Here is a 16,868-nt window from a genome sequence, read left to right on the forward strand (position 1 = left end):
CTCCCGCTCTTAGTGACAAGGACTCTCGACCATGCGCAGCCTCCCAAATTTTTAATAATATAGCAGGAGCGACGACCGATCGACATGCCAGCGCCTTATCACGCACGGTGTTCACCGGCCAAACAGGCCAGAGTACGCGCATGCGCATAAAACTATCTCTTGGGGGAGTGTCGTCTGCTCCGCTGTTCTCCTCAGGACAACACACCCCCTGTTTTTTTCTTATCTTGCAAGGTCGTTTCGCTACCGCAAAAAAGTAGCTAAGCACCCTGGGGCACAAGTTTTCATTTTTACCAGATTTGTTATTCATCACATTATATCGCGCAGCGGCCTATAAGGCCATTCCGGCCATAAAATTAAGCGGTCCTGTTCTAGTTTTATTTATCTTTTCCGTGACATTCTCACGCTGAGTGGGGGCAAGTGACCCCCCAAAAAATCACACGCACATTTGATATGCGCATGCGCGTCAAATAACCACGGTTTCTCGTGAACAAAGTTATTCACATGGAGTGGCAGGGGGTGTACCCGTCTCAAGGAAACAGCGTAGCAGACGACACTCATACAGCCGATAGCCCTATGCGCGTGCGCGTACTCTCGCCTATTTCGCTGCTGAACACCGTGATGAGGCGCTGAAATGCCGATCGGTCGTCCCTCCCGCCATATCATTAAAAATTTGGGAGGCTCAAATATACCTGATATTTCCTTTGCGCTGAATGGTGTGAACTTGCACGAGCCATGGGCCAGCAGTTCAATACTCTGGAACGGGTTTGCCTGAAGTCACTTTGTGTTCAAGCATTGTTTCTTGGCGGGCGGGCGGTTGAATCGAGTGAAAGACGGAAAGACCAAGACTTGCGATTTTCGGTAGGCCATGAAACGGTGCCGTCCCTGAAGGAATAAAGCAGGCGGATGCCCGACCGGACGTGCAGGTTCACGAAATCGCTGCTTCTGTCCCAGACACGGCCGTCAGGGAGGAGATCCGCCACGCGACCAACACCTGGGCGGCGGAGCTGACCGACGGCGCCGTCAAGCGGGTCTTCGACGGCGAGACTGAAGAGGCCGCGCATGCGCAGTCCAAGGAAGCGGCTCCTCTGGCAGCAGAACCCCGGGTACGGCAAAGCGTCGCGCAATTGAAACCACCCAAAGCGGCTGTTGTATCCAGCTTTCTTCGAGTCGAAAGAATTAGCGACTTTTCTTTAACCGAACAAAACGGCAAGTACCAAAAAACAGGAGTGATGTAACCTCTGTCAGCGTTAAAAACATTTTTATCAATGTGTTCATTGCACGTGAGCACTCGAAAGTGATACCATCATGCGGAACACGTGAGCATTCGTGAGTGAAACCAGCCATGTTCCTCTGCGGTGACTGACGTTGGCGATGACGTCATAGAGAAATGGCCGAAATGTGGCTGGGGGTCTCTGCTGCTTCGTATCTGTTTTCTTTAATGTCTGGATTATTTGTGAGCAGTTTGCGATAAAAGTGGCACCCGTTTAATCGGGACAAGGCGGTATCTTTAATGAACAAAAATAGCAATTTTTTTTCGTATTACCACCGTTCGAGGACCAGTTCCGCGGGCTATCGCATACAAAACGGCGACCTATAAAACGGGCCGTATCTGTATGCAGGAAACTGCAGGGTTCCTAGGTATTCCTCGTTATCACAGCGGCATGCTCAATTACGTTAAGCCCACCGCCATTAAACCTTTCTTCGGCCGCGCTTCGCAAGGAATCGCTTGTATGTATCGGCCACACCATGCAATCAATCCTAATCTACTGCCTTACCTGGAGGGCCACAAGTTAGCATTTTACTAAGGAGCACCGGAAAACGAACTGGAGACTCGCTAACGCGTAAAGGGATGTGCAACGATAACCTCCTCACGCTGTATATACAGCCATGGTAGTATCCCCTTTTATTGGGCATAACTCGATCCGTGAGGCTCTTCCGACTACACACCGCGCAACTGGTAGCGCGCCCATTTCGCGCATGCAAATTTCAAATTGCGCGCCCACCTCCCATCATGCAATGCGCCGAACGCACCGCCTTTAAAGTATGAAACTCTATGCACAGGGGTACATACATCCCGACGGCCCATAACCCGCCTGTAACACGTGAGGCACCGGTTTATGCATGGGAATAGGCTTGGGCGCGCGTTCTTTGTGCGTGAAAAAGAAAAATCGTTTTATGCCAAAAGTTATACGTCCGATTACTTGGATATGTATATTGAGTGTATTAGTTCTCAATAAGCACCCTTTTATGATTAACCTGCAGTGTGTATCTTGTCCCGCTATCTCCTTTGTGTAAGCGTTTTCTAAGGCTGGGTGGACGGCCGCGGAGCTGGAGGGGAACAGCGTGTCGTTTTTCGACGACCTTTGCAGCGACGCGAGCTGATGTGTAATAAATTTGTTTTTCCGAGTACATCGGTCCCAACAGGGCCGCCACCAAACTCTTCTACCATTTTTCAATATCTGTAGATTCTCAGATAAAGGTTCCTCAAAGATTTTCTGCAGTGCGATTCGCGTCGGCTAGCGTCACTAAATAAAGGCCTAGCGTCGGCCATGCAAATACGTTCGCACCGCCCTCTCTTTGTTCGCTTTCCAAGCGCCTGCGTGCCTAGTTTCCTCCGGATCCTCGCGCTGGCGGTTCAATTTCACATTGCTTCTGACATCGCAACGCGGTGGCAGGGTGAAGTCCCGCGTACAGTTTCACTGGTCGTTCACCTTCGCGGCGTGGGTGGCAAATTCATGATTATTTTAGATGCGTCGCTGAGAGCATCTCTTGTCGGCGGCCCTGTCCTTCCTGCGTGCGTCCATTGTTGTTGTCCGCGTGCGTCCGTTGTTGTTGTCCGCAGCCACTCTCCCCCTCTCCTCTCCGATAGCGAACACTCTCTCGCAAGAGGCATTGGATTGGATTCGATTGGCTTGGCTTGGCTTGGATTGGATTGGATTGGATTTGGATTTGATTGGATTTTGTTGCGTCATAGCCGCGGCACTCTCTCTCTCCGTGGTCTCCTCTCCTTCGGGCGCGCTGCGCATATAACCGGTGTGCCGCTCACCACCGTCAGCGTCGCATCACACCACACTCTAAACTTTTTTTCCTCCCATATACTCCATAGAGGTTCTTTTTCGCCTGTCCTCTAGTGGTCCTCCTTGTAGGAGTTTTTTTACTACATGGAACAGGGAGGTTTTGTTTACCTCCTCAAAACAGGGAGTTTTTAGGTTATAGAAAGGAGGTATTTAGGGAGTGTTAAGAAATGTTCGGGAGAATTTAAGGAGGTCAAAATGGAGTATTCTTTACTTCCTGAAGGGCGTTTTTAAGTGATGTTTATGGAATTTTTAGGCGGTTGAATAGGAGCCTTTTATGGCTCCCTTTGGAAGTACTTATGTTCGTTTAGGGGCGTTTTTAGGAGGTTCAAGGGAAGCATTTACTTCTTTTAAATGGAGTTTGACGAAAGCTTGGGGAGTTTTGTGGGTCTTCCGAAAGGAGGTTTTCAAGGCCACAAGGGAGAATTTCTAGTTCCCTGCGGGAGTACTGATTTCACACGGTTTTTCTCGATTTCAGGTTTATTTCAAACGAACTTTCGCAGACAAGTTTACAAAGAACATGGTGTACACACGGAGGTTCCGAAATAAATACGTATGGCGACCTCATATTAGAAATCACAAATGGTACATTGCTAAATAACACGCCAGTTAGGAATTGAAGACAGCAATACGATGCTAGTTGAACAAAACGTAGAAACAATATTACTACAAGAACTGGAAATACGCGAAAAACAAAGATAGGCACAAACACAACCGCATGGTAAGTGAAATCATTATAGAATACTAGAGGATCGAGAACGCGTCAGTACTTATCAGAACTTATCAGTACGCATCAGCGCTCAGTACACAGTGAAAAAAATGGCTGCAGTGGTTTACAACAACAAAAAAAAATTCAGTAGGTGGTGAAATGAGCGAGAGCTGCCTGCTAGTTGAACAAATTGTAGAAACAATAATAATACAAGAACTGGAAATACTTGAAAAACAGATAGGCACAAACACAACCGCATGGTAAATGAAATCATTATATAATACTAGAGGATCGAGAACCCGTCAGTATTTATCAGAACTTATCAGTACACATCAGTACTAAGTTCACAAAGTGAAGAAAAAATGGTTGCAGTGGTTTACAACAACAAAACAATTTTTCAATTTGTCGTGAAATAAGCGAGAGCTGTGCAACGATTTGATATTGAAAGGTAACAAGCATTTTGTAGGTGGTAAAGGCACAAGAGATAAATGATGTAGGAGACAGACTGCAGTGAGATGGCTATGGATAAATGAGTAATATAAAGAACGAAAAAATATGCTGCGGAAAATACCAGTGCGTTTTGATAAAGACACAAATGCGCCAAGAAAAGTGACCGAGTCTGACGGGTTAATTGCAATGATATAGAACAGAATGGGTGGTATCGCGACAGCTTCTTTAGAGTGAGAACAAAAAGCCATGAAATTGGTGTTTTTCGGATAATTTTTAGTTGATTCATTTCGCACCAGTTGCCAATATTATTTAGATAATTGTTTCAAGTTAAATTAGTTTGTTAATATTATTGCTTCACTGAAAGATAGCTGTATTATGAGCATACAGAACGGCCCATCAAATATCCCGAGTGAAGCTGTATTATGAGCATACAGAACGGCCCATCAAATATCCCGTTTTCAGTAAAAAAAATAAAAAAGAAAAAGTCAGAAATATAATACGGAATTCTTTTTGACTACTATCCAATGATTACAGGATTGAAAACAAATATTAGTGAGCGATATTGATGCGATAAAAGTTTATTAGTTCTAAATCCTTCACACGTGGTTTGGCGCAGGCAAGGTCCAAAAAGCCATGTTCCACAAACGTTAGAGCTCTGTGTGCCTTCTTGGGATATTGAATGTTGAAAATCCAGAACGATGCAAACAGACTACACAGTCCTCCCAGTAAAGATGATGCAGTCAAGACACGCTGGCCATCGATGTGGAGGCTAACTTCCCCGTTCACGGAATGCAGGCAGGGAGTCAGAGGAACATCTGCCTGAAAAAGCAAAAAAGAAAAAAAAATGCCCCACACGTAAAATTCAAAACAGACACTATGGTTAAATGAACTTAATTCGGTACAGTAATAAAATTGTAAGGCCAGGTTCCCTGCGAATTCCAGTACCTAAATTAGGAATGCAAAGGCTTCATAAAACCAAGTGCCAGTACATTAACCATCGTGGCTTTTGCAGCAATAAAAAAGATATTACTTCCGCACAATATACTCGAGCACAACTTTAACTGACAGTGAAGATAAAATGCAAGTCTCTGTAGGTTGATAGATTAGTTTTTGTTTTTGACTGAAAAACACTTTGGTATTGCATGATTTTGTTAACTGCTGTTTCTTGCTTTAAAGATGCCAGCTTGCATCTATTCAAGTGAGTGGGAACACAGTTAAAGATGCAAACCCTTACACTGCCTCTCCCCTACCATGGTGGCTCACTTTCTTAGAAAAAGTGGAGCTTTTGCGAGCTGGACGGCTGTTGCAAGCCGTGGCAATACTCACTTCTGCTGGAGGGGCCAACTTGGTTTCCGAATGCAGCCTTGCCTTGTACAGCACAGCCTATCCTGCCTTAAGATCTATGAAGTCATTCAACTCGATCATGTATCAGGATCTGCAGAAGAAAATCGTGTCAGCAAATAATGAATTCATGCCGGACAGGCACCCACTGTTTCAGTTACACTTGCAGATACCTCCACCTATTTCCCTCCTGGTGTTACATCCAAAGCTAATTTGTTACGGCTTGTCTCATCAAGTATGGTCATTTGTCATAACACAGCTAGTCATACAGGAAAGTCCTTCACTGGGTCAGAAAACACTTTCTTTTTTTACAGTAGTAATAAACTAGGCGACTCAGTCATCCGTATTCTGACACCTTAATATTCTGTGTCACCGAGCTGACAAGCGTGATTGGTGCATAAGGTCATTTGTAGCCGCAACCGTTACTACAGCCTCGTTAGCTAACGTAAACCTCGTTCATGGCACCAAATTACTTGTGATTGTATGGCAACAAAAAAAAAAACAGCTGAAATGGAAACGCTATTCTCGCAAACTTACCAACGCTGCATTCCACACACACCTGCCTTAGTTAATTTACCGTGATTGTAGAAGTTTCCGTCACGTAAAACCACAGTGCACTTTTTGGAGTTGCAAGCCCCGTGTCAAAATCGGGTGTCAGATGAATCGAGTAATTTTTGTGTATGGTCTTACTATTGATTATGACAAATTTATTACCAACAAAAGAAGAGTGTGTGCATTGTTCTTGTAAAAAAACGATATCCTTTTTTATACCCGGCAGACTTGTGTCATGCTACGGCAAACTCTGTTCTCTTCCATAAGGGCATGAATTTGTGTTTTTAATTACGTGGCCTTAGCTGGCGACTGACGGGCCCCGATTGTATACAGACCCCTCATTATCATCCGAAAGGGAATAAAAACATTTCGGTTTCGAACCACGTCGCCGTCGTGGTCCACACTATATGCATTTAATCGTTCGATAGGCTCATAGCATCTTTTACGCATGTCACCGTTTCCTTAATAGGGTACGCTGTTAGATGTGAAGAGTCGACTCAAGCGAGCAAACAACCCCACCGAATCTACAGGGCACAGTTTTCGAAGGGGGTGGCCGTCTGATCTGCGGCTCTCGACGACCAGAGCGCTAAGAATGAGTCAGAGCCTTGAAAGAAAACAACACAAAGACTTATATTTGGACAGGCAAGCCATCAGGAGCGTTAACAAATAGATATTAGAAAGTAGAGCAGTTAACTAAAAAGAACACGAGCAGTTCGATGCATATGAGAGACAGAGTCCCACAATATTCACCGACCGGGCCCGACGATGCACCGCTGTCGGAGGCGATTCGGCTACCTGAGTAACCGTCACGTTGCTTTAAAACGATGCCGCGCGCGACAAACGATTTCATATCAAATGCCCCGTTACAAACCGGCCTACAAAAGAATGCGAATGCATACCCCAAAAGCCACAAACAAGTACAATAAAACGAGTGTGCGCTTTTTTCTTTGCCCGTGCGTGTACGTGCTGTGTGCGGCACGGGTACTTCGCAGTTAACCCTATCCAAACGTTTGACAAACGCATCGACTGATGAAAGAGCACTTACCAGCGAGCTGTCCACAGCTGTCGCCGTATCCAAATGTTGTTAGCGGCCGTTCGTCGTGTGACAGGGGCACATAAAAATCTTTCCACCAAATGGCACTACTAGTCCTTCTCAAATAAGAAAAAATGATGGCCCAAGGCGAGGCGCTTGAAGCTCTGGCCGCACCAAGTCACCGGCCGCGCTGCGTTGATAAGCACGGAGGCTGTTTACATCCGGGCAGCAAGTCGTGCCGCCAGGGCAAGTTGAGTCGCTGCAGTCGGGTGCGTTGGCGCGCTGGCACGAGAATTTAAATTGTCTATATATGCGCAAGCAAGCGAAGCAGTTGAACATTGCAATTGTTTGCAACGGCGAGAACTGTCTCTTTGTTAGCAGCAGAGTTTGACAACACCTACCGTCAAAATAAACAGATTGAAACAACACGGCCGCACTGTCTGCTTGTGATCGCGCTGGCTGAAGCATCTATACGGGTATACGTACGGTATCGGTTTTGTAGCTGCATGCAACTGTCACGTCCTGCTTTCTCGTTCTAATTAGCATTAGTCCACGGTTGAAGTGCTGACACACGGAAACAACACAAGACTAACATGGCGACCGCCCGCTTGAGATGATTACCCCAGATGGGGAGTTTATTGTGGACGTGGTTGTTTACAAGGGACCGAACGCCATCTCACAAATGGTGTTATGTCGTTCTAAATCCTCCCTTTTGCTACACGGATGGGCAGCGGTACTACCATGGAGGTTCATCCACTTGTTTAGACCATGCCTAGGGAGTACATTTTTTGCTATAAGTACTTTTTAGGGCACATTACTTGATTAAAACTCCATTTCCGGCTAGTTTGCGTTTACAGTGCAGGGTTCCCGCGAGGGGAGGTGGGCGTAATTTTTATATAGCGGTCACGGAGGAGTTGCTATTGTTTTACCAACGCTGCATTTATTAACACAGGAGGCGTTGGTTTTACATTCAGCCACATTCAGCTGTTGTGTGTAAGGTTGGCTTTCGTTCATTATTCCCAAGCTTGCGGAGAAGCATGCTTTACGGGGCGTCCAACAAGCACACCAGTGCGAATCTCTGGGACGTCAGTCGCAAACAGCTGTCGGTGTAAAATACAACGACGGTCAGCACAATGAACTCTCCCGTCCGACGGAGATTTTCGCACAGAATGAGTAGTTGCGATCCCGTTATGTTACTCCCGAGTCTATGTAAGGGCTCAAAGGTTAACGCCGCGGCGGATGTGTTGAATGGAACTAGAATGGCTGCAGCCACCGCCACCGCATCTGGGGCTCCAGATGGTACCAGGGCACTCTAGACGAAACCAGTCAGGCGCATCAGGAAGTATGGTCCCTAGACGGCCGTTATCAGGGGCGGTATTCCCGTGTTTTGTCCCTTTTGTGTCCCTTTCAAAAGTGTCCTTTTTGAGCGAGCCCTGATTGGCTAAAAGCGAACACCCGGATGTGACGCCTTACAAGCACGGCGGAGCTATAAGCCGTGGCTACTCGGAGCAGACGATTTGGAGCAGACGATTTTTCGTCGCCTTATTGTTGGTTCGTTCGCGGAACAAAAAAACACATAAAAGATACTCTGATACGGTTTCACTTCTTTTAAATGCGTTTGCAAGAACAGTTACGGTATTTGAATCAAAGGCCCACTGCTTAACCGGAAGTACGTCATGATGAAAGGGACGCAAAAGGGACGTTTTCAAAGGGGACAGTTACGAGAATACCGCCCCAGGTTCCTCCTGGTGGAAGCAGATTATGTGGGTACGAGGGAAATCAGTCGCTGCAATCGCGCGCTGTCGTGGGCTTCGCCATACCAGCTATGGCAACGGTCCCCGCCTTGGCTAGTGACACGGCTTCTTTACGCTTTCAAAGCCGAAATCAACAAAAAGGGACAGCATTTCTTGTCTTGCGTGAAACTGCTCAATAATCCCTCGCAATTAAAGGTCTCTTCGATTTGGCTGCACTTTGTGCACTAGTTCACAAAAATGTCGCGCAAGTGCAGCGCCAGTTCTTTCAGTGCGAGTGCAGCCGTACACTAGCGCTTTCCGGGCAGCGGCCGAGTGGAGAGCAAAAATGCACAAACGTCGTCTGCTGCGGTCCATGTTTGCGCACTCGCGTTTTTTTTTTCTTTTTTTCAAAATGGCGTCACCCTGCACTCACCTTGTGTTTCGTACACAAAAGCACTATCTTGTTGCACGTGACGACCATTCTTGTCTAAAACGGGAAACGCTGTTGTTTCTACTCCGTTTACTGACACGAGTATCATGCTGGAGCCGTCTGCTACGATGCGCACCAAAAAACGCGCCAAAGCACGCTGCACCTTGCACGAGACGAGAACTCGCACAGAGGATAGTGCAGAAGTGTAGAAGAACTCGTGCAGCAAGCGTCAAATCGAGGGCCGAAGTGCACATAGAAGAGCAGGTGGCGCTAGCTGCACTGGCAAATCAAGTGCGGGAGTGCTGCACCGCCTCAACTGGTGCAGAAAGTGTAGACAAATCGAGGAGACCACAAGTCTTTTGGAGCTCCTGCTTCGTATTAATAAAAGAACTTTAAATAATTGTACACAATAGTATTGGTGTTTTTTTAACACCAAAAGACAACTTTTGGGCTTGTGGAACGACGAGTGGAACGTTCCCACGGGCTACACGAGAGCACACTCGCTGAAGCGGGGATCGACTAGACGCCAGAGCCAAATTTCCCTATATCAGTATGAAACCTTGGTGGGTACCATGGGCGCGGTCGCGGTCCTCATTAGCTGGTGCCGCCGAACCCGTTCGTAGCTTTACTAGTACAGTAAAAGCTCGTTAATTCGAACTCCAAGGAACCCATAAAGCTGTTCGAATTAAGCGGAGTTCGAAATAGAAGGCGGCCGCTCGAATGAATGGACATCGAGCCACACTGCGCGGAAGAACACAAAGAAGCCATCTCTCGACCCGTTATCGCGAATTAGGCGCCACTCCGCACTTGTTGCGCACGCCACGGGATCGCAGGTCGAGTGACCAGCGACAACGGCACAAAGAAAAGCGCCGTTGCAGCGAACTCAGCTATCGCAGCACCGTAGCGAGCGCGCTATACGCTGTTGCTCGTCTGTTTCGTTGTGTTGCATCTGTAGTAAATTCGGTTTCGCTTGGATTTGCAACACACTGTAGTCACTCTGGGCAGACTTTTTCTGCGAGGAGCGATGGAAAGCAGGGGATCCCAGTTCGAATTGGCCGTTCCGGATACTGACGCGTTCGCATTAGTTATAGCCGATCGGAGAACCGGTACCGGTACGGCACCCGGTAGGCGACCGCCGTTACTGCGCATGCGCAGAGGCGGAAAAACTGGTTGTGCGCGCGCGCAGGTGTACCGGGTACCGTTCCGGGACCGGTTCTCCGATCTGCTAATACTCTCTATTGGGAGCTTTCCCCCGTTGCAGTATACATGGCTGTGACGGCGGGACTGGTTTGAATTAACCGGGAGTTAGAAGTAAGCGAGTTTTACCTGCGGGGTACAGGGTGGCGGCGCGTGCCTGGTGAACCTGGTGCACGTGTGCGGCCGCTGGCAGGAAGGATTCTCGCAGGCGGGCGAGCAGCCCTTCTACGCGCAGCCCGAGCGCTCCAAGATGGTGGCCATGATGAGCAAGGCGGGCGACTTCCCGTACGCGCGCGACACCGCCTTCTCCTGCCTGCGCCTCTTCTACGACTGCCACGCGGTCGACGTGGCGCTCTTCCTGCCCACGCTCAGGGCCGGCCTGCACGAGATGCTGCCGGCACTCGGCTGCTGGAAGGACGTGCGCGCAGCCCTCGACAGGACAGCCTGGACCAGCGAGGTGACCGTCACGCTGCCCAAGGTACAGCACCTTCCCTTCCGCCGCGGCGGCCGAATGTGTTTACGACTGTGCGAGAAAACGCGCCTCCCGGTTTTCCACTGATCAGTATCCTGGAGCTTATCGAGATACGCTTAGCGCACCGCATCCGGAAGGGATAACCACTCCCCTAGCGACACGCACACTCGAAGCTCTGTACAGCTGTTTATTTGAGCTTCTTGTCATTGATTTGATGCCACTGTCATCATACTGGCCTGATTTTTACTGGGGAGCAGTCTATGTCTAACCCGCTGGTTTTCATTCCGGCGAAGCCGCTTTACGCGTTGCTGCTCTGGGGCTGCTCCTTGCCATTCGCCGATTCCTCTTTCGCGGCTGTTATTCCCCCCCGAACCCACCCCTGTGTCCTTCACAAGTTCGCAATCGGCACTATTATCAGATGGTTGCGAAGAAACAATAGAAGCGCAAATGCACGCAAAAAAAAAAAAACGAAAGCCGCTGATGACGCATATGTAGCCGCAGCCGTTTCCGCCTCAAATTCCACGTTGTCGAGTTGCTGCGAATCCCTGCGTATGAAGAGCAACTTGCCCGCTTAAAATTCCGACGTCAGCGCACAATTCTTCCGCTTGAAAGGCTTCCCGAGCGACATTTTCGCCTGTGTATTTCACGCCTAAGCACGCGCCCAGCAGCGCTTGCAGGGGCGGAAGAAGGGGAGCGTGCACGCACAGCGAGTAATAATGCGCCTGTCGGTGACATGCCCATTGTGCTGGTTTGAGATTTAAACGTGATGGCCCAGTGCGCCGTGTCAGCTGTCCTCCGTGACCGAGCGGTTCGGGTCTGGGTTGGTTCCTACGACAGGGGTGGGGGTGCAGACGTCCATATGTTTGTCGGCTAGAATAAAGCTCGAGGCCTTCCGGGTTTGTACTCGCTATGGGACGGACGTATGCCGTTCACTTGGAAGGGGAAGGGCGGGAATTGAAGATGTGTCAACCCGAACAGAAGCGCGAATGGGCGCGAAAACAACGGAAAGCCACTGCCGCCACCCTTACCGTCCCAAGTTCCGGCTCGTCGAGTAGCTGCAAATCCTTCCCGCATGAACAGAAATTGTCCGATTAGAACGCTGGAGTGAGACAGTAGTACTTGTTAAGTTTAAAATGCTTTCGGATCGACATTGTCGACTTTCACTTCTAAGCACGCGCACATAGCCGGTTTATGCGCGCAGGGATTTGGAGTGGAGGGAGGAGGGCGTGCACGCGCAGCTGAAGGTTTCACGTTTCCAGTGATGGCATGACGGCTGTGCTGGCGGGAGGTTTAAACGTAGCCGTCAAACGGCCCAATGCGACCTGCCCGGTGTCCTCGGTGGTCGAGCGTATCGGGTTGGTGTTACACCAACGCTATAGCGAAACAGACAGCTCCACGTTTGTCCATCAAAATTAAGGTGAGGTCCGTCCAGGTTTCTCTCAGCAAATCGGACAGGGAGTATGCTCAGTCGCAAATTACAAACAGAGGCGTTTTGTTTCGTGCACTCTGTGGACTGCGACCAGCTTCGCACGTCATCCTTCTTCACAGAGCGGAAGGGTACATTTTTTCACACGTGGCGGAAGGACATGGAGACATCTTATACAAGGATCCTAATACGGCTTGGCTGTACAAAAATATCAACCAGATTAAGAGTATGGGGCCGGAATGAGAAAATGGCACTTCCACGTCGAAGCTGAATCTTGTGCTGATGCTGTGGTGAAGTGGAATGACTTTTAACGCGTGAGCGCCATCTGTGTCACTCGCCGAAAACCCGTCCTGAGTGCGCGCAGTCAACCTGAGCGAAAGAATGCCGTGCCAGCAAGGACGAGGAGCACCCGCCTCCGTAGATAGGTAAGGTCGGCGCATGCGCAGAGGGGCCCGAAGCTGAGCGGGAAAATACAATACCAGGAAGAAAGAAGGGCGCGCCTTTCTTGTCGACAGACACGTCCCTGGCGCCGAGCTGCACCGCTTCGCCCGGCTGTCTCCGTTCGATACTGTATGTAAAGGCGCAACCACATGCGACGTTTTGGTCGCGTTTGGAGACCGTCCGCGGCGACGGGCGTTCAGCGCCCGCCACCAAATACACAGCAGCGCGCTCGGAGCGCCGGTGTCTGCGCATCCCAGATGTTCGGTCCGTTTTCGGCGTCTGCGCCGGATGTTGCTATCCTCAATTTCCGGTCCCCCTCCGCACGCAACATGGCGGCTCTTTAGTACTTTATTTAATAGAACATCAATTTAACGTGTTTTGTTTGTTGAAGTTTTGATTATTCTTCAGTTTATTATGAATGACTTAAACAGAACGATGCTGCATCTACCAAAGTAAGTCTGGCAACTTGGATCGGAGAAGCGCTGTTCGCACTTCTCTTGTGGTTGCTCGCCCTCTCCAACGCCCGTTCCGCGTCGGCGCCAGGCGCTGCAGACGGCCGCAAGACGCGACCAAAACGTTGCATGTGGTTTCGCCTTTACGATTAGACACGAGGTGCTTAGGCGTTGCTGCATGCGCGCGAGATACGCCAGCTTGCACTGCGGAGAAGTTACGTATGTGGCGGCGAAGCCAGCTCATCGAACACGTTTCCTCAAGTGGGAGCAGCGCTGTCACGCGGGCCCTCGGGCCGGTGAGTCACAGTCAGCTGGTGAGTGACCCGGTTCAAACTGTCTCAGCCGATACGTGTTCGAGCAAGCCCTTGCAAAGACGGCCGTTGGGTCGACTACCCCTTCCACGCCCTCTCTCCGTCACGGCGTGCACCGGCATCTATCACAGGGCCTATGGAAAGTGTTGTGTATTCGTACAGGTGCCGTCAGAAGTAATTGGAGCACGGGAGCTGTGGCCGAACTAAGGTCCCAGGCCGAACCGTATCGGAGCGCCGTGTAGCTGCACCGGCGGTAAACGAAAGGACGAGAACACGCATGCGCGCCTGCCGACGGCGATAGCCCATCTATACCTCGAAAACCACTTCTTTTAACCTAACTTCGAACATTGTTCGCAGCATACTGGTCTTGGCGATGGCGCTGATAGCAGAGTTGCATCTCCCAACGCCTCTGGCGCACTTCCAGCGCACGCGACCTGCCGAAAAAACGGCACGATATCAAAGGAAACTGCAGTGACAGTTTTTCTTTCAAGTATTTTTAGGGGTGTTCGCTATCAGCGCCATCGCCGAGACCAGTATACTGCGAACAATGTTCGAAGCTAGGTTAAAAGAAGTGGTTTTCGAGGTATAGATGGGCTATCGCCGTCGGCAGGCGCGCATGCGTGTTCTCGTCCTTTCGTTTACCGCCGGTGCAGCTACACGGCGCTCCGATACAGTTCGGCCACAGCTCCCGTGCTCCAATTACTTTTGACGGCACCTGTACTTTTGGTGCCGTGCGCAACACACCGAATGCCTGTTTTGACTGTTGCATTGGAGACTATAAATCGGTCCTCTTTCTCATCGAAGGTCAGTGCGTGCTGAACCACCATGAAGAACGTTTCTGTGCCCGTTCAAGCTGTTATGTAGTAAGCACGCCAATGTGCAGCTACCTGTAGTGCTGCTGTTCTCTACTCGCCATGCATTAAACAATTAAGTTTGGCTCTCACCTCTTTGTCGTCGGCACGGAGGCAACTCCCCTAATCTGCCACGACGGGACGGGTCGTAGTCGTACGGCTTCTAGCTCCATGTAACAACGTGCGGTGTAGGCGTGTAGTGGCGCTAGCGTAAGCATAGATGATGCAGGACCGTCAGGTGATGGTGCGGCGGAACACAGTGCACCAAGATTAAATACGAAAACTTAGCGTCGTTTTATTCCATTTGTTAACACTTACTGCTGCGTTTTGGTTAGCTCACTGAATTGTCGTTTGACTGAGTTACACACCTTCATCGTCCTTTAACTTTTTAAACAGTCCACACAGCCGCAATGTGCGCCAATGAAGCTGTATATATCTTAACATGAAACATATTGTGTGCTGTGTGATTGTGTTTGCTGATTCGTTTACGCATAACCACCTTGAACACAACTATAACCTCACTAAACCAAGCATAATTTACTACACGAAGCGGCGCTAGCTGACTTTTTTTACCTCTCCTCTTTACCATGCATAAGCGCCGGCCCTGCATGTGCACCATTTCCGCAGGTCTGCTTTTGCCTCACTGTACACGAATAACCGATCGGCGCATTCAACGGCCCTAATATGACGCAGAATGAGGCGCGACATACGAGTTGGTTTAAAGACAGGATTTCTGCTGCGACACCACGCAGTGCAGAACTAAATGATTGCATTGCGTAGTACCGCAGCGTACACCAGAGTTTCTCCATTTCGGGCATACTTTCTGGGCCCATTCGGTTGCAATGAACGGTCGTTCGGGTGCCTACTGATAAAGTGGACGCTGAAGTGTGCGTTTTATGTTCAGTGTATAATCCTTACAGCGGCGTGCAGCTATATGGCTTTATATCGCAACACGAGATGAAATGGGTGAATGGGTGAAAGTAGTATTCATTAGCGCGTTCGACTTTTATTCACAATCATGATACAAAAGCAGGGACAGTTTTAACAGAGTGAATTTTTCTCTCAAGCTCTTTCTCACTCGTTAAGCCAAGCTATACACATAAGTGGGCTTCCCAAAGTTCCCACAGCTCCCCCGCATTTCTCACGTTGGAACTGCAGGCGCTGTTGGAGTCACCGGCTCTAGACCTGCGCAAGTCCCAGAAGAACTTGGCCCTGAGCCAGAAACCCTCGCCCACAGGCGCCCCTCCTTTGCAGTCGCAGTCCAAGCCTAGCGTGTCCGGCGAGCGGCAGGCAAGAGCGAGCCTGGAGGCTATTCCGGCTTCCACGGGGACGGAGCTATCTGACTCCAGCTTCAAGTCCGCCCAAGGAACCATGTCGGACCTGCAGAGGTCCTCCAGCGACGGCAGCGCCGCCGCGTCCATCGGCAGCCCGTGGCCGCACGACGTGTTCCACAAGGCGACCTTCGACATGGCCGTGGGCGGCGGCCGGTCTCCCGCCGGCTTCTCGGCGCTCCTCTCCCTCTGCACCATGATCCCGGCCAACAAGCCCGTCCGCTTCACCGTCGACAGGCCGTTCATGTTCGTCGTGCTCAAGGACGACCTCCTAGTGATGGTCGGCCTCATCAGGCACGTCCACGCCGGACAGAAGAAGAGGCCCGCCGATGCTTAAAACGCTTGCGGAGACTTCACTTCCGGGCACGTGGACGACGTGCACTGGCGCGACCTAGTCTTCGGACATGTAGGGGGTGTGTTCGACTGTCAGAGTGGGTCTTGTACAAACAGTAATTAAACGATCGTTCAACGCAGAAGTTTGGGATAGTTGGCGAAACGACTTCGACGTGGTAAAAAGCGCGACAAGACGGGGAGAAGGGGCACTTACACAGGACCAGCGCTCGTCCCGCGAAAGTGTCCCTCCTGGCATCTCCGTCGTGTCGCGCTTTTTACCACGTCGAAGTCGTAAGGGATCCTTGCTGCGCAATTTCAGCAATATGTCGCCGCTTCGCCGTAGTAGACCACCCAGAAGGGACACACTAAACATTCATAATACACCCTCCTAATATCGCGAGCCATGTAGGAAATGTTGAAACGATTATGTAGTGTAGAGTCTCGAGAAGTCGTCAGTAATATTTTCCTGTTATTACTTTTTTGTTAGTGCAGCATCCTGCCAGTGTAGAAATAGTCGATTGTGAAAAAGGAAGCTTCAAATTGGTCCTTGTCACGTCTGTTCGGGAAAGATGTAGGCGTATATACGTACCGAGTAAGGTCTCTGATATTACAAAACAAAACAAAAAAAGTTCTAATTCGGGTTTTGCGCGCTGAAGGTGCAATTGGGCTGTGAGGCACACCGTAGAGTAGAACTGCGTATTAATATGAACCCCTCAGACATTTCATGATCAT

At 49.7% G+C, this 16,868-nt stretch overlaps 1 protein-coding gene and 1 long non-coding RNA gene across 2 annotated transcripts; one reads left to right on the forward strand and one right to left on the reverse strand.

Annotated features, from left to right (window-relative positions):
- Positions 1–923: 923 nt before the first annotated feature.
- Positions 924–16,530, forward strand: LOC144149263 (serpin B9-like; the record flags this gene model as incomplete). Its single annotated transcript, XM_077680816.1, is given in 3 exon segments — positions 924–1,103; positions 10,662–10,997; positions 15,631–16,530. Coding segments are annotated over 3 exon segments (1,026 nt in total), but the record flags the coding sequence as incomplete, so codon positions are not given.
- Positions 4,819–7,379, reverse strand: LOC144149244 (uncharacterized). The gene is made up of 3 exons (XR_013318243.1): positions 7,172–7,379; positions 5,560–5,668; positions 4,819–5,052 (listed from the first exon to the last, which is right to left on the reverse strand). It is a non-coding gene; the product is annotated as an uncharacterized LOC144149244 (long non-coding RNA).
- Positions 16,531–16,868: the final 338 nt, after the last annotated feature.

The sequence above is a fragment of the Haemaphysalis longicornis genome, unplaced genomic scaffold, assembly GCF_048455015.1.
Source record: "Haemaphysalis longicornis isolate Haplotype H1 unplaced genomic scaffold, Haemaphysalis longicornis Haplotype H1 scaffold_8, whole genome shotgun sequence".
Lineage (NCBI taxonomy): Eukaryota > Metazoa > Arthropoda > Arachnida > Ixodida > Ixodidae > Haemaphysalis > Haemaphysalis longicornis.